This window comes from Adiantum capillus-veneris, chromosome 10 (genome assembly GCF_014529385.1).
Source record: "Adiantum capillus-veneris isolate H3 chromosome 10, ASM1452938v2, whole genome shotgun sequence".
In the NCBI taxonomy this organism is placed as follows: Eukaryota; Viridiplantae; Streptophyta; class Polypodiopsida; order Polypodiales; family Pteridaceae; genus Adiantum; species Adiantum capillus-veneris.
The window spans coordinates 16,649,251-16,673,783 of record NC_140940.1 but is presented as its reverse complement, the minus strand read 5'-3'; the positions used below and the strand labels follow the sequence as shown (position 1 = coordinate 16,673,783).

The 24,533-nt window shown below is 45.2% G+C and overlaps 1 protein-coding gene across 1 annotated transcript in view; it reads left to right on the top strand.

Moving 5' to 3' along the window:
• HCF244 (NAD(P)-binding Rossmann-fold superfamily protein) overlaps window positions 1-24,278 on the top strand; it is a 41,114-nt gene extending 16,836 nt beyond the window's left edge. Inside the window, exons 3-8 of the mRNA XM_086521083.1 lie at window positions 22,485-22,583; window positions 22,650-22,844; window positions 22,950-23,042; window positions 23,191-23,286; window positions 23,564-23,704; window positions 23,943-24,278. Of these exons, the coding sequence (XP_086377209.1) occupies window positions 22,485-22,583; window positions 22,650-22,844; window positions 22,950-23,042; window positions 23,191-23,286; window positions 23,564-23,704; window positions 23,943-24,119 (801 nt within the window). The 3' untranslated portion in view covers window positions 24,120-24,278. The remainder of the gene's footprint in view (window positions 1-22,484; window positions 22,584-22,649; window positions 22,845-22,949; window positions 23,043-23,190; window positions 23,287-23,563; window positions 23,705-23,942) is intronic.
• The last annotated feature ends 255 nt before the right edge of the window (window positions 24,279-24,533 follow it).

Sequence of the window (24,533 nt, the reverse complement as noted above, 5' to 3'; positions counted from 1 at the left end):
ACCACTGCCTCCAGAGGGTTTGGCGTAGATGGCGAAGGGCGAGGGTTGAAGAAATCATCTCCGAGTGGGGACGAGTCTCCGTCGCTTCTCTCATGCTCATCACCTGTATGTGAAGTATCCATTCCGCTTCGGGTGACGACCATGCACTATGATCTTGGGGTCTTAAGCTCCCGAGGAACTTGGGTTCTTGAGGGTCTTGAGGTCCTTGATTCGTGAGAATCTTGGGTTCTTGAGGTTCTTGAGTCTTGAGGGTCTTTGGGTTCTTGGGGGTTTCTTTCGCTTGCAAATCGCGTTGGAGAAGGATCTTCTCTTCACCCGAGTTCTACCCTTTTTTGCAGGCGCACCCCTTGGCGGCCTTGCGCTCACACCAAGGTTGCTTTTTCCCACCTCACGTCGATTGGCCGGCCGCTAAGTGCACGGTCCGCTCTCAATGAGTGAAAAGAGACGCAAGGGGAGGCTGGACAAGCCCTTCTTTCTTGGGATTCCTGTCACTCTTCAACAAAACACGATTAGGAATCGCCACGCCCAAGTAAACTTGGGTTCGTGCGATTGCAACAAGCAAAATAAATTCTTGTGGTTCTTGTGGTTCTTTCCTTGAGTAATGCAGAACACTTCCAAAGCTCTGATACCAATGTAAGGTGCAGCGGAATGAATGTTGTTTTTTCTCCTGATTAGTGATCTTTATTGCTCAAGGATCCTTTTAGTTCTTAGGGAAAGAGAGAGCTTTCCGTCTTATGGAGAGTGCTATGATCACGAACAAAGTGAGTGGATATTGTGCGTGCAAGTGAATGAGACTGAGAGAAGGAGAGAGAAGAGATATGACACTCGAGAGGTTGTAAAACCCTCCTCCGAAGGCCCCACTCTCGTCGGCGAGAGTGGTCTACTTTGATTGCACAAAGGTGTACAATGCGAATGCAATGGACTGATGCAATGGGATTATGCCGATGACGACGACGGTGATGACGATGACGACTTGATGGCTGAAATCTGAGATCTTCTAATCGCTGAATACGGGGAGTGTTTCGGTGGCTGAAAATGACTGTTTTGGCTGCGTTTGCTTGGGCTAAAGTTGGGGGAACTTCTGCAATCGACTGGGGGCTGATCTGCTACTGTTCTATATGCTGAAGACTTTGTGTCGCTTTCGGCGCGGCCCAAAGAAGCAAGTGTTGCAGACCTTTATGAAGTTCAAGTACCGCACGACCCACACATCAGAGTGGGCCGGCGAAGAGTCCCTTCCAGGGTTCTGGATGCTATTGGCGATCTCCCTCGACGCCATACAGTTCGGTACCAGTACCTCACTTTGAAAAGGAGGGGATGTCACGTGACACATCCAACCCTATGTGTCTGTGGACAAGCTACAACACGACAAGGGTTTAGTCAGTCCAGTCAGTCTAGATTTAGAAGTGATCTGACACTTTTGTGAGTCTATTCGTAGACCGTGCATGCCTAGTCACTTAGTGTAGATGCATATCCTCTGGTTGCACACAGCATGATCATCAGTATTTCCATCAGAATCCATTAGAATCAGTTAGTGGATTTTTCCAGTGCATTTAGCCTATTTTACCTATTTTTGGCATTTTTCACTTATTAATTTCAGTAACTTCCCAACAAAAGTAGGTAGGGAAATTTTGCTAAGTTTGTATATTAGTAAACCCAAGTTAGCACTAAATGGCAGAAGAGGCAGCAAGAGCTTCCCGCTCAACAGGCATCTTCTCAGCAAGAACCCACGGTACCCCCCAACCTTGGCGTTTCCACCCTCAGCACTAGCGTTTTTGGTCTCCATCACCATCCCCCCTTAGGCCTGGCGTTTTCAGCCCTGATCATCGCCAACATACCCAGATCCCAACGTTTTTACTAACGCTACAAGGGCAGGCCAGCGTTTTTCATTTTCAGCGTTTAGCGGAGAATTTGCAGCAGCGTTTTCAGCCTTGAAGACAACAGCAGATTCAGCCCTAGCCACTTGCAGAAGATCTCCATTTTCAGCCCTAAAAAAAGCAGCCAAAACAGTCATTTTCAGCCACCAAAACAGTCCCAGATTTTCAGTCATAGCGTGTTTATGGACTGCAGTTAGAAGACCGCAGATTTCAGCCTTAAAGTCGTCGTCGTCATCCCCGTCGTCATCGTCGACGTAGCTTAGACTTGCATCAGTCTCATGCATACCATTTGTACTAGATTGTGCAATCATATGTAGACCACTCTCGCCGACGAGAGTGGGGCCTTCGGAGGAGGGTTTTACGTCTCTGGTGTCGTATCTCTCTTCTCTCTCTATCTCTCAATCTCATGCACTTGCACGCACAGTGTCCATTCACTTTGTTTATGATCATGGCACTCTCTCATTAAGAACGGAAGGCTCTCCCTTCCATAAGAACAAAAGGAACCTTGAGCACATTATGTAGCACTCATCTTGAGCAAAGCGCAAACATTCATTCCGTTGCATCTAACAGCCGGAGGTGGCCACGGGGATCTGTCTGACGTGGGAGCAGAAGGTTACACTGAGGACGTTGAGGCTCGCTCAGGACATATACTGAACGTATGCCCTGTTTGGAAACATCGAAGCATCGGCCTTCTTATAACAAGGCGTCTCATTGAGGTCGTGTCAGACGAGGCCGTTGAGGTTGGTTTTCACAGGATTCTTGAGAATTTGTTCGTTGTTGACGGGAGTTCTGGTTAGTGGTTGGAGGTTCTTCTGTGGTAAACTATAACTTTCCTTTCATGAGCTTGTAGCCGACCCCGGCATGGTCCATAAGCTCTTGCATGGTAGAGACTTGCTTGGAGAGACAATATTCTTGCAATCGTGATGGTTGTCCAATGGTGTAGCGCTTGCGCTGGTCCTCCAAGGAAATGAACTTAAAGAAGGACTCCAGAAGGTACACGTCGAGAAACCTTGGTTATAGTCGTCCATGGTTTTGGTGGCAAACATTTTCAAGTTGCCCCACTCTGTCAAAATTCGAACTTCAAAGATCGAAGTCATGTAACTATGTACAAAAACTGTCTTGAAAACTTGCCAGGTCCTTGGAGCATGCAGTCGTGTCGCAATTGAACTCCACCATTGCACAACATTATCTTTAAGAAATCCCGTTGCTCGAGAAATCTTGGATTCTTCTGTATAGTTCCTCAAAGCATAGATGTTGTCGAATTGTTGTAGGAACTGCAATGCTTTCTTGCGATCTTTCACCCCGGAAAAAGTGAAAAATTTGAGTGTCTGCCGTCATCTTTGAAATTTTTGGGTTGGTTAGGGGCATATCCCGGGTATGGATAATAAGGGTATCCATATGGGCTTCAACCATTGTAGCTTGGTGGCGGTGGTGGTGGAGGTGGGGGCAATGGCGGTTGCATTGGATTAGGGTCAGATGGTTGCACCTATTCCTGAAGACTCCCGTGATCGGAACAGACGGCTGAGAAGGTTGCCGGTTGGAAGCTCTCGTACTTTCTGATGCCGGAGGAGGAGGTATCACTTGGGGCATCAGAGGAGGTAACATGTACTTCAAACTTCAAAATTGTTGAAAACTTTGCAGCATCGGAAGATTCTGGTGAGGATGCCGCGAAAGAATGTCGTGAAGCTCGTTGAGCAGAAACTGCAAATATTCCGTTGAGTCCATGAATTCTATGTCTTGGGTTCTTTATGGCTTATGCCCTGTAAGACAGAGCGATGCAGACGGGAGCGCGCCCGATGCACGATGAAGTAAGGGTAGGAATGGCTAATAAGTCCGGGGTCGGGGCCCGAAGATACTTCAAGTAAAAATTCCAATAGCTATGTCTGCTCTTTTGTAGGAAGGGTGTGCTCGAGAAATCTTGGATTCTTCTGCATAGTTCCCCAAAGCATAGATGTTGTCGGATTGTTGTAGGAACTGCAATGCTTTCTTGTGATCTTTCACCCCGGAAAAAGTGAAAAATTTGACTGTCGTGACACTATCTTTGAAATTTTTGGGTTGGTTAGACGCATATCCCGGGTATGGATAATAAGGGTATCCATATGGGCTCCAACCATTGTAGCCTGGTGGCGGCGATGGTGGAGGTGGGGGCAATGGTGGTGGCAAAGGCGAATGCATTGGATCAGGGTCAGATGGCTGCACCATATTTCTGAAGACTCCCGTGATCGGAACCGACGGCTGAGAAGGTTGCCAGTTGGAAGCTCTTGTACTTTCTGATGCCGGAGGAGGAGGTACCACCTGGGGCATCAGAGGGGGTAACATGTAGTTCAAAACTTTGCAGCATTGGAAGAGGATGCCGCGAAAGAATGTTGTGAAGTTCGTTGAGTAGAAACTACAAATATTCCGTTGAATCCATGAATTGTATGTCTTGGGTTCTTTATGGCTTATGCCCGGTGAAACAGAGCGATGAAGACAAGAGCGCGTCCGATGCGCGATGAAGTAAGGCTTGGAATAGCTAATAAGTCCGGGGTCGGGACCCGAAGATACTTCAAGTAAAAATTCCAATAGCTTTGTTTGCTCTTTTGTAGGACCGGTGTGCTTTCAAAAAAGCACACGCCTGATGCTTTGATACCACTATCACAAGACGGGCACCACGTGCCAATAGAAAAGAAGAGACTAAACAGACTTTTAGCACTTCAATAATAACTAAATAGAGAGAGAGAGAGACGACACGGGACACGGAGTGGCGGAATTCCACCCCAAAGAGTATTGGCGCCAAACCTTGGCGCCCCTTTCGGTATTTCTTTATATTGCATCAACACAATTTAAGCCGGTACTACAGACTCTACACCTTCTCCAAGAAGCATGCCCGAGAATGAGCCGGTACTCCAGACTCTGCACCTTCTCTAGGGAGCATACCCCAGAATGAGCCCATGGCCTCATATTTAAAGGCCCTAGGCCCAAAAGCAGTTTACATGATAAGCCTTCAAACTCAAAAGCATCTGGTCCAAAAGCGATGCCCAAAAGCTGCCAACGTAATTTACGAAAATCCGTACAATTGCCACGTCAAGAGCGCAAATTGCGGAAATCCATACAGGTTGCCACGTCAGCATGTCAGTGCAATTTTCGGAGCGTCCGTACCTCTGCCACATCATCAGCTTCGCAAGTCTTTGAGAGTGTGTGTGTGGGTCTTGCTTTATTTTAATCCCTTTATGTCACTTGGGCCCCATCGAATGGGGTCCCATAAGTTGGTAGGACTTCTTCTTCTGTTGTTGCTTGTTCTTCTTAGGGTTTAGGCCCCTTGGCCGTGATCTACACAGTGACTCCGTTCTTCAGTGACTTGACACGTCAGCAGTTTGTAATACCCAGAACGGCTACACATTCCGGATAGCAGTGGCAAACCAGAACGGGACGGGCTGGAACGGCGTTGGAACATGTTCCGGCATTCCAAGGCTGGGTAGCTTGGAACGTCGCGGAACAGCCAGACGTTCTGGACAGCAATTGCAAACCAGAATGGGACGGCTGGAACAGGCGGACCGCGTCTGGGAGCTGGTCAAATGGTCGGATGCTGTTCAATGGACCAATTTCTGGCCAATAGTCATAAACGGGCAGATTTTTGGGAGGTTAGTTTCACCGCTTACCTTCAGTGTTCACAAGTGACAATGCATTGTGCACTGGATTTAGCTCGGATCTAGTACTTCGCACAAACACAAGGGACACTTCACTTGAAAGACTGAACTGAAAGAAAGTGAGAGACAAGAGAGAGAAAAGAGACGACACTGGGATGTCGGGTCCAAACTCTCAAGGGCCCGCTTGCTCTGTTGCCAGAGCAAGTACTTTCTTTATTCTTGCACAATGCTACTATAATGATGCTAAATGCTGAGGTACTGATGCTAAGGGGTACTGATGCTGTGTACTGGCTACTAATGGCACTATGTCGACGACGAGGTACTGCGGGGTCTATGTCGATGACGACGTCATGCTGAAAACTGAAAATGCTGGGTCTAATTGCCATTGATCTACAACCTCTACGCTGCTAAAGGGCTGACCTGCAACCATTGACGTGAGCAAGGCTGGGAATGCAAAAACGCTGGCAGATCTGGCTGAAGCTGCAAGACTAGGCTGATTTGGGGCTGAAAATTGAATGTGGCAGATCTGCGACATGCAGGGACTTGTGGCGAGGATTTCTACCAGATCGGGTTGTATCTGACAAGGCTATGGGCTGAAAGACCAATGTTGGCATCTGGGCTGAAATCTGCAAAACGCTAATGCTCTAACTTGGATCTGCAAACCGCCACGGGCTTGGGCTGATCTGCGAAACGTTAGACTGCTGGCTGAAAACGCTGAGGATCGATCCACAAACGTTGGCCAAACTGCTGAGAAAACACTACTGGAGCTGATCTGCTGCACGGCTAACTTGTGCACTTCAGTTCCCTTCCGTCTTTATGGTCATTTAATGACCATTCTCCATAATATTGACGACCACATGGCGACCGGCGGAGGCCGGGAGCCATGGTAGGAGTCAATATTATGGGAATGGTCATTAAATGACCATTCCCGATCGTGAAGGTTGCTGGGAGGGGGCCCAAGTACAGAGACTCGGCGAATTATCGGATATAGTGGTTTAGTTGCAGAGATTGCTTCTATTTAGCGCCCTATGCCTCCTTATATACTTCCATAGAGCTGGGTCGAGCAGACATCTGGAAAGCCCCATGATTGACTTATAAAATAAGAAGTGAGAAAGTCACTGATTAGATATAAGAGGTGGTTCACATGCAACGGGTGTTCATGTGGTAAATGCTCATGTTAAACTGATTGTCCTGTGCAAGAGAGGGTATGCAACCTACTGACTGGCCTGGGCATGCACGTCCTGCTAGAGGCCCACAAAGGTGCTAGGTTAGTCCTAAGCTAAGACACATGCTAGACTGTAGCAGAAGCATGTCCATGTAGCGCAAGTGCGCATGTGACTCTCTCTCTCTCTCTCTCAAGCTCTCCCCCTCTCTTCCTCTCTCCCTCTCCCACTCTCTCGCATCATTCATGGCCTCTTCTTCTCGTACAACCCCCTCCGTCCCTACCGGAAACACTCAAAAGCCGAAGGAATGGTTGCGGTTGTGAGAGTGCACGTGTGCGGAAGAGTGAGAGAGGAGAGAGAGACAGTAGACCACAAACGCAAGATGTAGGAAGAGGGGGCGATCAGCCCCCCCATGACTACCATGAGCAGAAAACCCGTATAATGATCAGATTGTGGAAGTGGGTACCCCCGTGGCCCCATAAATAGGTGGCCAAGGGGAGGCTGGGCAATGCCTGGAAAAATCCCCCACGACCCAACAAGAAAAATGATATATGGAAATATATAAGGGCGCCTGCACAAAGTGGATGGCTGGCCCCAAACTCGAGCGGCCGGACCAGGAGCAACCTAGGCTATGGGTGACTAGCTCGGAGACATACTAGCTGTACAAGTATGCCCTAGACCTGTGAAGCAGCAGAGTGGTGTAAGTCTAACACCCCCTCTCAGCACCGGATGCTGAACAAACCACATGAAGCGGAAGATGTGAGGCAAATGATGAAGATGTCTGCTGCAATGTCCACTGAAGGACAATACTCCGGCGAACTCCGCGAGTGTAGCAGCAGTCTGGGGTGTCCCGACCGCCAAGAAATCTCCATGGTAAAGTGCCGTCACAAGCAGTGTAGCAAACTGCTGTACTCCGCTAATGCAGGAGAGATCCATTCATGGCCTTGTCGCATACTGGAGTGAAGAGATGTACTTTGTGCACTCTCATGATGCCATCAAGAGTGGCAAGTCCGTCGATGTCCTTGCCCCGCAGAGTGGACATGTCACGTGCGCACTTCACTTGCGCTATGTGGACATGTTCTGCCACAGTCTAGCATGATCTTGTAGCTTAGGACTGAGCCTGGCACCTTTGTGAGCATCTAGCAGGACGTGCATGTCCAGGTCGGTCACAACTGCATTACCCTCCCTACACTAAAGTCATTTTCAGCATATAGGCTTTTGACCGCTGACCCACCTCTTATTTTTGTCACTTAAATGTTAAGTGACTTGGGGGCAATTTATGGAATCGTGGAGTCTTCTAATAACTGCTCGACCCATCCTCTAGCAGATGTATAAGGAAGGCCAAGGCGTTCAGTAGAAGGCAGAAGAAGCAGACACAAGGAGGTAGAGACCCAATAGGAGCTCTAGCATTTTCTCTAGGATCAGTCTAGCGTTTTCAGCCACAGAAGTCCAACGTTTTTAGCCAGTAGCCATCTGGCGTTTCGAGCCTAGCATCGCTAGCATTTTAGATTAGTTCACTGTTTCCAGATTCAGATTAGATAAGCATTTCCAAATTCAGTTTAGATCAGCGTTTTCAAATTCAGATCATATCAACGTTTTCAGATTCAAATTAGATTAGCGTTTCCGGATTCAAATCAAATCACCTTTTTCAGATTTCATCCTTGACTTGTTGACATCGTCATCATCATCGTTGTCGTCGACATTGACGTAGTCGACATCATCGTGTCGACATAGACCTCAGCAGTACCTCGTTGACCTCATCGTTGTCGACAGAGTCTGTCATGTGACACATCCAACCCTATGTGTCCGTGGACAAGCTACAGCATGACCAGGGTTTAGTTCAGTCGAGTCAATCTAGAATAGGAAGTGTTCTGGCACTTTTCTGAGTCTGTTCGCAGACCGTGCCCGCCTTGTCTTTCTGATCACCATCGTGTCTTCCGTTTTTCCATCTGAACTTCTTTGCTATTTATTAGTAATTTTTGACCTGTTTATTGAAAAAATCAAAGAAAATAACAAAATGCTCTAAAAAAGTAAAGTGAAAATCTAATAATTAAGAAAATTCATTGGAAAACACAGCTATATTGTTTTTTGTTGGATTTCTCTATTTTTAAGTCTCATTATCACTAAAAATGATGAAAAATAACCAAAAAGGACTATTTTTTGATAATTTTTTGATAGTATATACACTATCTACACTCATCGGGAAGATATTATCAGTGAATTTTTCCTTGATGTGAATTATAAGGGCATTATTAGGTAATTTTGCAAAAAATCACACGTTAACATCAAACTTTTTCCTCCCTCTTCAAACATTGTCCTTAATTACTTATTACTTAGTGCCCTTCCACCCCCTCCTAGATGGCGTACTCCGGGACGACTGTGTGCATGGGTTGAACAATCGTGTCTATGCATAGCGGTTGTTGGCTCTACCATGGCCAAGGCCAAGTCCCCAGAGCTCGATGATGAGGCATGGGAGGATGTGCATGACATGCAGCCGACTACTACTGATTAGGAGGATACTCAGGCTAGTGGCTCTCGAGTCTTGAGACTTTAGGACTTCCATACCTTTTTGTATTGCCCCCTTTGTAGTCTGTTTATGGAATATGCCACCTTTGTTTTTTTTTTTTATTGCAATAAATTAGACGATAGTCTTGAGCCTTTTAGACTTTTGGACCTTGACACTCTAGATTCTAAACTTCTCTGTCACGTGCGCACTGTAGTTGCGCTACGTGGACAAGCTTCTGCTACAGTCTAGCGTCGGTCTTAGCTTAGGACCTAGCTTGGCACCCTTGTGAGCCTCTAGCAGGACGTGCATGTCCAGGTCAGGCCTAGTTGCATACCCTCTCTTGCACAATACAGTTAGTCGACATATAGGCATTCAAGTGTGTAAACTGCCTCTTAGCATGTACTTAATTGTAAGTGACTTTTGGCATTTTTATTGAAATCATGAGGCTGATTTGGTAGCTGCTCGACCCAACATTTTGCACTTATAAAAGTAGCCCTTTGGGCGCTAGAGAAGATAGAAGAGGCAGAAGAACAACACCGTACGTAATTCCACGATTTTTGCTGATTGTACATAATTCCTCCTTTTACGGACAGTTGTATGGAATCTCGCTTTTAGCGCTGGCAGCTTTTTGGAACCCGTGCTTTTAATTTTAGAAGCTTTTGGGGGCTTTGCTTTTAGCAACCCTATGTAGTCTTTATAAGTGGCCTTAGGGGCTCACTTTCGAGAGCATCTGGACGCAAAGACTGAGAGTGAGCACCTGCGGGCTCAGTTGTACTTTGCACACAGATTAATATAAAAATAAATACTGAAAGATACGCTAGTCTTTGGGGCCAATACCTCTTGGAACAGAACTACGCCGGACCGTGTCGTCTCTCTTTTGTTTTGTCAGTTAATTTGACTTGAATCTTTGTTGTGTCGCGGCAAAATCTTGACTTGGGGTGTCCAAGTTTGTTACGGTGGTATCAGAGCACAATCGATTTCTCTTCTACCAAAAAATACGATCCTTAATTCGCGACACTTATGGATTCCAATAAGAATCAGGCGACTTCTTCTGCATTTGCTGATGCAGAGGAGATTACGCAGAAGATTTAAACGACTTAATAGAGAAAGAGTACAGGCCACCTCAGCCTACTTAGTACGAACTTCAAGAGATGACACGTCGACAGGAAGTTTGCAAGTTTTTTCTCAACAATCCATCGCTGAAGTGCACACTTAGTGGTAGAAAGCCATCGAACCACCCATCAAATTGGCAATCAAGAAACCTCCTTCTCTGAGGATGTTTACAGAACAAGAACTTCAAGAGGCGGTTCAGATTCATATCAGTCAGATTTTGGACGCGAAAAATCAATCCAAAAAGCGGAAGAAGGGGACTGACTACCCTGGTTATTTGGGCCGTCAATCTTCTTTTGCATCTGCAAGAAAGCAGAAGTGTGTACTATCTGAAGGACTACCCAGTTCTTCTTCTTCCTCTTCTTCTGATAGTTCTTCTAGCTCTTTGGACTCGAGTGAGGAGCATAGAAAGGGAAAAAAGCGAAGCAAAAAACAAAGCTTTGAAAAGGGCAAGAAAAAGGCAAAGAAACCCAGATTCCGCCCAGTTTCTGAGAGCTCTACAGAGGAGTCATCTTTTGACAGTTCGGACTCCGATGACTATGTTTTATGCAAAGAAGAAGCACTTTTACAGAGCCAACCGATATGACTTCCTCGAAGACGAGCAAGAAAGCAAAAGAATTTAAAGGTGGAGAACCGATAAAATTTGAATCCTTTCTGGGTTCCGAGATGCTCCGAGGGCTTTGGCCTTCATCCAGCAGTTTGACATAGCCTTCTCTGGAGGGCACTACTCAGAGCACTCCAAGCTTAGGAGGGCTACATCTTTCTGCAAAGGAAATGCTCGAACATGGTGGTCCACTCTTCTTCTAAGAAAGGAAGCTCCAGTCAAGTGATTGAAATCAAAAGGCTCTTTATTTCTTCTTGGCTGACTCGAGAGTACGAACGGGATATACGAACCGCTTGGAACCATCTTCGGATGACCAAGGGAGATTCTCTGGACGCTTATTGCGAGAGGTTTTGGGACTCTTTTCTACCAACCTCTTCATTTAAGAAGATCACCTTTAAGGAATAGATTGAGCGGTTTTGTTGCGGACTCCCTACAAAGATCCGAGACTACTGCCTGGAACAAAAGTCAAATTCTATCCAAGAATTAATGGGTCATGCGAAACGGGGTTTCTCGATACATTCGGGAAATTTGACTTACCCCAGTGATGAGATTCTGACTCAGAGAACCTGACAGACCTCCAACAATGAAAGTAGAAAGAAAAAGAGTTTCCAAGAAAAGAAGATAAGGATGAACGACCTCGACTGACTCTTCCAGAAAGAGCTAACTATATTAGAGAGGGGAAGTGTTTTGGTGCAGGAACAAGGGTACATCTCTGCAAAGTGCCCCAAAAAGGCACATCAAGGACGGACTAAAGACAGACCAGAGGGTTCGAGAGCAGGAGAGGAACGTGGCAGAAAAGGCAAGATGAAAGCAGGACTGGTACCAAATTGCATGGGTACTAACCCAAGCTTGATAGACAAAAGTACAGAACTCTGCTTGGGGCAAAGTAAAAGATCAAGAAGCCCTGATTTTCTTCGATAGAGGAGCCAAGGTCAACTTCATTTCACCTGAATTGGCGGCGCGACTCGAGATTACACCACCCGACAGGATGGGACCACGAGCAGAGGCAATTCTAGCGGCACCCAGATGGGACATATCCATTACGCCTATCATTGGCAAACTTCGGGACTCAAGAAAGATGTGGACGACTTCAAGTTTGATAGGCATAAGACACGGGGAATACTACAGCCTTTACCTATTCCCACCCGCCCCTGGGAAAGCATTGCCATGGATTTCATTTTTGATCTTCTGAAGACATAGAGTGGGCATGATGGCATTTGGATTGTCATCGACAAATTTAGCAAGCAAGCTTACCTCATTCCAATGAAGAAAACAATCAAGTCGGATCATTTAGCGAGACTGTTCATTGCAAAGATTTTCAGACTACATGGCATGTCTGAGAGAATAGTCTCCGACAGAGATCCCCGATTCATGAGTTTGTTTTGGAGGGCTATTTAGGAGAACATTGGCACACGGTTGCAATTCTCGTCATCATTCCACCCGCAGACAGATGGGGCAATCTGAGATTGCAAGTTCAGTTGTTCTGGATTCATTGAAGTCTTACATCTCTGATCAGAAGACTCAATGGGAACTTTTTTTTGCCCTTGGTGGAATTTGCCTACAATAACATGATCCACTCTTCGACGGGGAAGGCGCCATTTGAGGCTATCCTAGGCAAGTGCTTCTCAAAGTATTCAGCTCAATCTCTTATTTAGAAAGGGATAACCTCTTGATTAAACCTTCCTCTACAAAATACCACCACTCCCCAACCATCTTTAAAATACCTTTTACCCCCGAAACTAGGAAACTTAAACCCCCCTTAGAAATTGGTAATCCTATCCATCAAGCTTGCCTAAATTCTCCAAACCTCTCCCACTTAGATAAACCCATCACATGCTGGACCACAGGACCCAATTTACAAACACTCCTCAAGAGCAAACCTTATGCATCATAATGACATTCTACCCACCCAAACTTACCCTCACTTGTATTTACCTTACTCTCTGTGCAGGTTGATGGATCATACTACTTCGGCGCATGTTTATCACCACTTGCCCCATATCTAAATATACCCATACTTTGTCACTATATATCCCACTTTTTGTACCCAACCTATGATCCAAAGGTTTTTTGTACCCATCTTGAAAGCATAACAAAAAGTTTTTGTACCAAACTTATGAGCAAAACCATCTTTTATACCCCACTTATGAGCTGAACAATTCTTTTTGAACCACACTTATGAGCTAAATCACCTTTAAACCCCACTTACGAACAAAACCAATTTTGTGCCCCACGTATGAATAAAACCCCTCTTGGTGTACCCCACTTACGAACAAAACCCCTCTTGGTGTACCCCACTTATAAGCAAAACCCTTTTTCTTTGCAACTTGTTTGTACCCCACAAACTGGCTAAACCTTTTTTGGTCACCACTCTAAACCTCCTTTGACACTACTTTGAAACCTCCACTGTCAATACTTTAGCATAAATCTCTACCGCTAAATTAATTTTTAACTTTTTGATTTTTCTCCCTACCATAACAAGTATCGCGCATATCCCTTACCGATCTACCCATAGCTCTATTAAACCCAAACCAATCTCTGGAATCTTGCCATAAGTATTACCTTACTTTTGGTAAGGCTCCTGCGCTCCAACTTTCTGCTTAAACCCTCCCAACTCAACCAACTCACCCTAGTTGATTCCCTTTTTTTTCCTCTTAAAACCTATGACTAAAAAGGCTCACCCTTAACATTCTTCTCATGTCACTTTCACACACAACTAGACTTAAGTCTTGTGAATTCGAATTTCAAAATTCAAAACCTACTTCTCCCTTAATTTCAAACACCTTCCCTCCCAAACTCACCCTACTTAAACAAACCCCTACTCCCTTCCCAAAACTTCTTTACAATCTCAAAACCCCCTGGAAACACCACTGATGAGCTCTCTAAAGAGCGAAACGCGTTTGGTTTCTTCCTTCCCCAACTTTTCCCAACCCCCCCCCCCCCCCCCCCCCCCCCACACACACACACACACACACACACACATGAAGCTAGAGTGTTTCGCACGCTTGGTCCTTCTAGATTTATCTACTTCTAGATTTACCTTGTAGCTCTGCATCAACCCAAGTCTTGGCTCGGCATCAACCCACGAGCGCGACGTCTTTTTCTGCAAGCCACGCTGTAGCAAAGGATGCGCTACTGCATAAAATAATGCCACGGCACATGCACCGGGTCACACTACACAAGACTCTAACCTCCCGCCAACCCGGAATTTAAGCGCCCGCAAGCTTGTTACCTCAACCTTGCAACTCAAAAGCAATTACAGCGACTCGGAGTAAAACAACTCCGACCTCGGGCCGTTCTCATATCTCAAAAAACTCACATACGTCTCAACTACACTGCCGGGAGCACTTGCCATGGAGGACTATGGTTTTGAAGACTTTGCAAGCAACGCGCAACAACATCAGGATTCACCCTTGGTTGCAAACTTGGAGATCACCTCGCCAACGGAGAGCCAACAAAGCTCCCAATCCTTTAATAACAACCCGGAGCTTACCCTTAATGCCTCCAATACCTTCGACCAAGGCTTGGTAGACCCTTACAAAATGATCACAGAGGAGCTCGAACACCTCCATGAGGAAGCTTTTAACTTTTCTCTCAACCCACAACAAACTAGGATGCAAAAAGATGGGGAAGAAGAAGAAGAAGAAGGAGACGCTAACTCCCCTGTCCGACTCAACCTTAGCCCGGAGGATAACTTCACCTCACCCGCCCCCACAAAACCCTACAAACGACCTCAATCTAATCTGCGAATATCCCTCAACACCACCAAACCAAACCAACCTAACCCAAAGCCCTTACCTTCCACCTCTAAACTTGAACCCCCTCTAAACCTCGGCCATGTTTCTCCCCCTCCTTATATAGAACCTCCCTCCCTTCCCCTTCCCCTTAACAAACCGAAAGAGTTTGAAGAAATCCTTTCCTTCTCCCTCGTCAAATTTCAAAAGTTACACAAAAAGAAGTGCAAAGCTACAACTTTCACCACCCACTTAGAAGAGCTACACAAACAACAATTGGCCCCTAATAGTCTCAACATGAAGCCACCCCGTCTACAAATTGAAGACACACAAGCTCAAGCCCTTCTCAATACTAAATTTACCGCCCTCACCATCCAATACCAATTGGATTGTACCCAAGCCCTTATTGTAGCCAACAAACTTCTCCTCCAAAACCTCAACAACGAATTAAACAACTACCATACTAGTGTTGCCAACCGCCTCTCTAGCCTCACAACAAAACTCTCACTTGTCGCTCTACCTTTGGTCTCTATCTCCGATTGGCAACGTCACTTGGAAAAATAGAAGGACTCCACTCTACAACAATTTCTCTCTCTCATGCAAACACATATAGTTAATACCCACCTAACCACTGTCAAGGATGAAGAAGCTAGGAAAGCTAGAAAGCGAACCATCACCTCTACCCTTGAGGAAATAACCCTTCTCCCCAAAGAAGAATCAATAAAGGAACTTGTTGAGCGGGAAGTATGCAAACAAATGAAGCACCTTCCCTCCTCTAAAAATACCCCTAACAATAACCTTTCACTCTCCAATTCCCATCTCACCCTATCCAAATCATCCCTTGCCCATCCCTCTTCTAAAGCTCCCTTTCTTCCACCTAGAGCCTCTCTCCCAAACAAGCAAACTAAGCACGGTCCAACCATCAAACCTAGCAAAACTCTCTGTCATCACCCCTTCACCCAAAACAAAGCTACTAAGACAAACTCTCCCCCAAACTCTCCCCCTTTCAAAAAACGTAAACTCCCTTCCCCACACTACTCCAAAGAACATACCTTACCACCTAAATATCCTCTCAATCGCATCCATAATCTCTTTTCCCCTAAGCCGCCTCCACCTCTTCTGCCTACCTCAAATCCCCAATCTATGTCACGTAAAAACCTTCAATCTACTTCCCGTAGCAACCATGTGCTTCATCCCAACCATATCTCTTCGGTTTTAGGAAAAGGAAAAGGGAGGAGGGACTAGGGCAAACCCACCCAACCTCATGGGTGTATCTACTTTTTGACAAGCCCCCCCTCCTCCCTACACTATGGATGCGTAATACCTCTTCTTCAACTCCCTCTCCTTCAAGTCCCTCAACCACGACTTTGCCTAAGTCGATGAACCTCCAAGGCGACGCGACCGCGACATGCAAAATCTCAAGGAAAAGGAATAGATTTTGGCTCCCTCTTACCAATCCACACGATTACAAACTCAAAATTTTTGGTAAGCAACCGGCCTACTCTTTTAATAACGCCGTCACTTTGTACATAACCTTACCACACATCCCCTCACTTTTAATGAAAATAAATGCTTGAACTTGGGTCTCAAGTACATCCCACCTTCTCCCAATCCCACACCCAAACACCTCCTAGAAGCACATGAAACCTTAGGAAGAAGCTTACAACTTAAAGATTTCTTCAAAACCATAGAAGCCTCCTCCTTTTCTCCATTTAAATTACCCAACCCCCATTGGAAACCACCCAAAGAGAATCCCTCTCTAGAAATTATCACAGAACGTAACAAACTGCATCTTAAACACAAATTGGATAGCTACAATACTTCCTTCTCTAAACCTCCAAAGTTTGTACATATAGCCCTCAAATCTCTCTCACACGATAACTCCATTGTTATTAAACCCGCCTACAAAAACCTTGGTCTTACTATCCTCTCAAAGGAATGGTATGAGAATGAGGCACTTAGACAACTCAATGACCCCATCACCTACCAACCAACCACCCCACCTCCTCACAACTACCTAACCTCTCTCCTCTCTACCATCATCCATGGATACATCCTCCTCCCCATGGAACAACGTATCTTCATCCTTACACCCCTCTCTAAACCTTTCAAACCCTACCGAATCTACTTCCTCCCCAAATTACATAAACCATCCCTTGTTGCTAGACCGATTTGTGCTTACAATGGCTATTTTTTGGAAAATGCATCAAAATGGTTACACATAGAGCTATACCCTATCCTTTTGAGTTACAAACAACATCTAAAAGATTCCCTGTCCCTAATCAAAGATCTACACCATACCCATTTTCCACCAAATTCTCTCCTTTTTACCTTTGATATAAACTCCCTCTATCCTAGCATCCCAATAGACCAAGGACTCCTTGCTCTTAAAGCAACCATTTGTAAACACTTCGATCCTCCAAAAACCAACTTCATAATCTCTCTTTCTACCCTCATCCTTACACATCACTACATCAGTTTCAATAATAAAACTTTCAAGTAAATCAAAGGCACAGCGATGGGATCCAATTTTGCCGTGGTCTATGCTTGTCTTTTCCTTTGCCACCTAGAATCCCAATCCCCACTCCTTAATGACCCAAACTTAGCATACTTCAAAAGATTCATTGATGATGCCTTTGGAATATGGACTGGCCCCATTGAATCTTTAATAGTCGCCCTCAACACCTATGTGGGAACTTTGTTGGAACACATTTAAATCACCCCCTCCATTTCTACCAATCAAGCCACAATCCTAGACATCCACTTCTTCAAGGGACCCAAATTTTTAACCCATGGGATCCTAGACTCTAATTGCTTCCAAAAACCTTTAAACTCTTTCCACTATATACCATGGATCTCCTGACACCCTACCCACCAGAAAATAGCCTTCATCAAGTTAGAACTCAGGAGGTACATTATGAGAGAAAGCTCCTTCGAACACTACCTTAGCACAAGGAATCTCTTTTTTATCAGACTCAGGAAAAGAGGCTATCCTAGGCAAGCGCTTCTCAAAGTATTCAGCTCAATCTCTTATTTAGAAAGAGATAACCTCTTGATTAAACCTTCCTCTACAAAAAACCACCACTCCCCAACCATCTTTAAAATACCTTTTACCCCCGAAACTAGGAAACTTAAACCCTCCTTAGAAATTGGTAAACCTATCCATCAAGCTTGCCTAAATTCTCCAAACCTCTCCCACTTAGATAAACCCATCACATGCTGGACCACAGGACCCAATTTACATACACTCCTCAAGAGCAAACCTTATGCACCATAATGACATTCTACCCACCCAAACTTACCCTCACTTGTATTTACCTTACTCTCTGTGCAGGTTGATGGATCATACTACTTCGGCGCATGTTTATCACCACTTGCCCCATATCTAAATTTACCCATACTTTGTCACTATATATCCCACTTTTTGTACCCAACCTATGATCCAAAGGTTTTTTGTACCCATCTTGAAAGCATAACAAAAAGTTTTTGTACCAAACTTATGAGCAAAACCATCTTTTGTACCCCACTTATGAGCTGAACAATTCTTTTTGAACCACACTTATGAGCTAAATCACCTTTAAACCCCTCTTACGAACAAAACCAATTTTGTGCCCCACGTATGAATAAAACCCCTCTTGGTGTACCCCACTTACGAACAAAACTAATTTTTGTGCCCCACTTACGAACAAAACCCCTCTTGGTGTACCCCACTTATAAGCAAAACCCTTTTTCTTTGCAACTTGTTTGTACCCCACAAACTGGCTAAACCTTTTTTGGTCACCACTCTAAACCTCCTTTGACACTACTTTGAACCTCCACTGTCAATACTTCAGCATAAATCTCTACCGCTAAATTAATTTTTAACTTTTTGATTTTTCTCCCTACCATAACAAGTATCGCGCATATCCCTTACCGATCTACCCATAGCTCTATTAAACCCAAACCAATCTCTGGAATCTTGCCATAAGTATTACCTTACTTTTGGTAAGGCTCCTGCGCTCCAACTTTCTGCTTAAACCCTCCCAACTCAACCAACTCACCCTAGTTGATTCCCTTTTTTTTCCTCTTAAAACCTATGACTAAAAAGGCTCACCCTTAACATTCTTCTCATGTCACTTTCACACAACTAGACTTAAGTCTTGTGAATTCGAATTTCAAAATTCAAAACCTACTTCTCCCTTAATTTCAAACACCTTCCCTCCCAAACTCACCCTACTTAAACAAACCCCTACTCCCTTCCCAAAACTTCTTTACAATCTCCAAACCCCGTGGAAACACCACTGATGAGCTCTCTAAAGAGCGAAACGCGTTTGGTTTCTTCCTTCCCCAACTTTTCCCAAACCACCCCCCCCCCCCCCCCCCCCCCCCACACACACACACACACACACACACACACACACACACATGAAGCTAGAGTGTTTCGCACGCTTGGTCCTTCTAGATTTATCTACTTCTAGATTTATCTACTTATGAAAATGCAGCATTTCGGTCTCATAAATCTCTATAGACATGATTGCAATAAGGATTAGTTAATCGGGAATCCGTGAGGTCCGAAATGGATCTAGATGCGATTATCAAATACGTTGCCGATGGTCATGGTGTGAGATTTGGAATGAATTTGTCTGTGATTTGTCATGTGATGTCTTGTGATGTGGCTGTCGTTGTGTACAAGTGCTAGATGTGTCTTGTCTAGTGTTTCGGTACTAACAGTCAGTGTCTATTAAGATAGATTATGGCCTCTGTCTATTTTGCAGGCGTAATTGAGGGCGATTACAACTCTTTCAAGAAGGGGGTATGCCACAAACTGGTGACGTGGCAGAGCCACCCGAACACACACACATACACCTGCGGATGTGGCAGAGCCACCCGCAAAATGCATTGATTGCTGACGTGGCAACAACATATGGAATACCCGCAAAACACGTCGCGACAGGTTGACGTGGCAGCAACGTACGGAATTCCGCGATTTTCGTTGAATGTACGGAATTCCGCTTTTTACGAATTGCTGTACGGAATCCCGTTTTTAGCGCTGGCAGCTTTTGGGAACTACTTTTAATTTTAGAAGCTTTTGGGGGCTTTACTTTTAGCAACCCTATGTAATCTTTATAAGTGGCCTTAGGGGCTCACTTCTCAGAGCATTTGGACGTTGAGACTGAGAGCGAGCACCCGCGGGCTCAGTTGTACTTTGTACACATATTAATATAAAAATAAATACCAAAAGGGGCGCTAGTCTTTGGGGCCAATACCTCTTGGCACAGAATTACGTCGGGCTGTGTCATCTCTCTTTTGTTATGTCAGTTAATTGGAAGTAAATCTCTACTGTTTCGCAACAAAATCTTGACTTGGGGTGTCCAAGTTTGTTACACTAGCGATGTCGATGGCTTGGGTCTGCAACCACGACGAGGCTAGGGCTGAAATCCGCAGCGATCAAGGGGCTGAAAACGCTGGTCTTCATGGGCTGAAAACGCTGGTCATGCTGCTTGAAAATGCTGGCTGTCTGGGCTGAAGCACTGAGGAATACTATGAGAGAAAACGCTAGCTGTCTCCTCCTCTTGCTCCCGGCTCTACAAGCGCTGCCCCCTGGCTGCCTATATACCCACCAAAGGCTGGGTGGACCAGACATAAGGCCAGTCCCGCGACCATTTGATAAATTGGCTGAAATTGTCTGGTCCACCCACCAAAGGCTGGGTGGACCAGACATAAGGCCAGTCCCGCGACCATTTGATAAATTGGCTGAAATTGACTTATAAATAAATGTCATGCTAGGGGGCGGTTCACATGCCCGAATGCTGGAATGTTATACTGCGCAATAGAGGGTATGGAAGTATGATCGGCTTGGACATGCACGTTCTGCTAGAGGCTCACAAAGGTGCGAGGCTGGGTCCTCAGCTAATGACTCATGCTAGACTGTAGCAAAAGCATCACGTGGCGCAAGTGAAGTGCACACGTGACACATGATATTTAGGTGACAACCTTCGTGGTCTTCCATTTCTTAGCAGGTTGAGCTTATCAATGGAATGATTCTATATGGGATATTGAGTTTCATGAGACTCATGTAGTGCCATTCAATTATAGAGGAAGGTGTTTTACTCCAGGATGTCATCTGTTGCTTAATCCAAGTACCTTAGGATTGAGCTCGATCACAATCATAACGCTCTCGTAGATTACGCAAAATGTTCAAATATGCACATTTAAAATGACAAAATACACAAAGAAACCCTTGCCATCCTTGCTTGACATGTATGCAATTGAAGTACTCCACCCTCTTGACTCCTTGCTTGGTAGAGAGAGCTTGAAACTGAATAGAGGCTGAATTTTCCGAGCTGCTGCCCTTAAACTGTCACGTGCACCTCTGTCCCTATGTGCATGTGGTCCTGTGGACCAGCATAACCATGAAACGTTCCAGACCCAAAACGTTTCACCGCGAAACGTTCCACCGCCTTGATGAAACATATGACCGAAACACCAATTTTGGGTATATACAGTACGGGTGATGATAAACCCCCCCCCAAAAAATTTTAGGCGTTTCACCTGCATCCTGAAACGTTTCAGGCGTTTCACATTTCACCTTGGCCGAACTGCATTTCGTGGTTTCGCTGATGTGAACAAGCTGTAACTCCTACTTCTAGGGTTTGGGACAGCCTAGGAAGTGTTCTGGCTCCTTTGTGAGCGTGTAGGAGGGATGTGCATGTCCAAGCACTTTAGAGTAGCTGCATACCCTCTGATTGCACACAAGCACAGCCAATGTCTGCTAGGTGTAGGCACTGGGGAGTCCTCCCATATTCTACTATTTGTATCAAGCCTAGGTAGTATCTGCATATGAAGCACCTCTTATAAGTGTGTTTAACTCATTAATAAGTGACCAATTATTAGCAAATCCTGGGATTTTAATTGGGAGTGCCCTACCTAGTCTGCAAACCCTATAAAGGTAACTCCTGGGCCCTAGGTCACCTCTCATGGGATAAGTCGGTAGCCTAGCACCTCCCATGAGCAGTACCTGCAGTATCCCAGCCGTCTGGTGTTTTTCCCAACAGTATCCCCTAGGTCACCTCTCATGGGATAAGTCAGTACCCCAGCACCTCTCATGAGCAGTACCCTACAAAGGTAACGCCTACGTCAGCTCTCATGGGATAAGTCAGTACCCAGCACCTCGCATGAGCAGTACCTGCAGTATCCTAGCCATCTGGCGTTTTTCCTGACAGTACCCTCAGCACCTTCATCCCTTTAGCGTTTTCAACCCTAAGCCCATCGCCAACATCAGGACCAGATTCAACCTATCGCCATCATCAGCAGTAGATCAGCCCCAGCGTTAAGAGGATTCCAGCCCTCAGTACTTGCAGATCCCTTCAGTTCCACCAGCGTTTTTCATTTTCAGCGATTAGCCTCTCAGATCCAAGCATCTACCACAATATCCCATCAGCATCTCAGCGTTGTATCAGCATTTGTGCAATCTAAAGCAAATACCTCTCTAGTGATAGTGAGGGGGGCCCTTGGAGGGGGGGTTTGGGACCCCACCCGGTGTTAGTCTTCTTCTCTCTCTATCACTCACAAAACCTTCACTCACAGTTTCCTTCTCTCGCCTTTATCTAGTCTTTTGCACATCTGCTGCATGAAGTAAAGGAATCGTCTCATTCAGTAAAAGAACCTTGATTACGCACTGAGCACTCATCCCGAGTTATCACCATAAATCACTCCCGCTGCACATTACATAAACAGCAAGATGGAAGTCGAGCTTTTAAAAGGAAAACAATTCATGGCTAATAGATGTGCCTTTTTAGTAAAAGGATACAAGTTTTTTTTTTTTTATTGAGTACTTACAGTTTTACTCTACATTGAGTACTTGTCTGCCATTTTTTGCATGAAATAGGGTGATTTGAGCAAGCCCGAGACTTTACCGGCAGCCCTTGTGGGAATCCATACAATTATTGACTGCGCGACAGGTCGGCCTGAAGAGCCCATACGTGCAGTAAGTTAATCAAACTTGTCTTTCAGAGACTTGACGTACGTTGTTGATGAATAATTTGATTCACAGGTGGACTGGGATGGAAAAGTGGCTTTGATACAGTGTGCCAAGGCCATGGGAATACAAAAGTTTGTGTTTTTCTCCATTCACAATTGTGAAAAACATCCTGAAGTGCCCTTGATGGAGATCAAACGCTGCACTGAGAAATACATTGTTGATAGTGGGCTCAACTACACAATTGTGCGGCTTTGTGGGTTTATGCAGGTGTTCTTCAAAAGAGCTCTTTTCTTACGCGTTCTGGACTGTCTCTGAATAAGCATACGTTTTGATACATTTCTTGATTCATCACTTTCTACCATGGGTCTTCAGGGCTTGATTGGACAGTATGCTGTACCTATACTGGAGGACAAGTCTGTTTGGGGGACTGATGCTTCGACAAGGATTGCTTACATGGACACCCAGGTACCATCACTTACAAGAATATAAATGAGACACTTCTGAAAACTGGAATTTTGAGACGGCTTCTGGCTGATTGGGTGAATTGTGAGCTGCTCCATGTAGTTTTGCTTATTGCTGGTAGGGCTTCTCTGTTCTAAATTGACTTGTGCAGGATATAGCACGATTAACGCTGACAGCGTTAAGGAGTGAGAAGGCAGATCGAAAGCTCTTCACATTTGCAGGTCCTCGTGCTTGGACAACACAGGAGGTACTAGCTGTGAAGTTGAGTCTTAAGATACAACATGCTAATCCAGGGTCATGAACTGCCTTGTACATTGAGTCATTTCAAATCAGTGTGCAGAAAAGTTTTGTGTTTTGAGCTAGGGTTGCATAGCTCTGACTACCATGCTAGCAAGTGCTAACTTGCAAATTCATCTCATCAGCAGTGTTGAGATTTGCACATTCAGGTTGAGGAAGACGCTCTTGGGAGCTAGGCATGCGCTTTTCTGGTTCTTGATCTAATGTCCGTTGTGGTTATTGGGCAGGTGATTAACCTGTGCGAACGGCTAGCTGGTCAAGATGCAAAAGTGACCACAGTTCCTGTAGGAGTATTGAAATTGACCAGGTTACTGACTCGCTTATTTCAATGGACCAATGATGCTGCAGATCGCCTTGCATTCTCAGAGGTATCATTCCCTATATATAGTATTATCTCTGCATCAGTCTCCATCTGCACTCTCTCACCTCTTACTTATCATTGTAATTTGTTGTAAACCATCGTCGTGTTTGTTGGTCAACATAGCATACTCTTCTCACCCTGGTCAATTTCACGTCGGGTTCACCAAAAGGATGTCAAAGATTTTGTGCTCTACTTTTTTGCAGAAAGAAATAGTGGTAACCTTCACATTCACTTGACTGCTACAGGTGCTCACTAGTGATGTCATCTTTTCTGCCCCCATGGCGGATACATACGTCACCTTGGGTGCTGATTCCAAAGACACAACCACACTTGAGAGATATCTTCAGGAGTACTACACCAACATCCTCAAGAAACTGAAAGACTTGAAAGCTCAGTCTAAGCAAGGAGACTTCTACATTTGAACTGGGGATGGGTCTTGTACATTGCTCTTGGAGGAATTCCTTCTATTTCTTGGCAACTATTGTTATTTTCTTCTTTTGAAGGGGATTTTGGCTATGTTTGCCCCTTCTTCTCATGTAATATTCTATTAAATCTGTAATTGGAATCGTGTCTTCTCTGTGTCTTTGTAATAGGGAGAATTGGCCGCCGGGGGGGGGGGGGGGGGGAGAGAGAGAGAGAGAGAGAGAGAATTCTTCATCGTCTAAACTTAAGGAAGGAGAGAGAGAGAGAGAGAGAGAGAGAGAGAGAGAGAGAGGATTCTTCATCGTCTAAACTTAAGGTCGTGCTTTATCATTCTCAGTAATTTGTCTTGTTGCCTAGCCCAACAATGTGCAGCATATTGTGGATGATACTGCCCTTGCATAAGAAGGATAAGC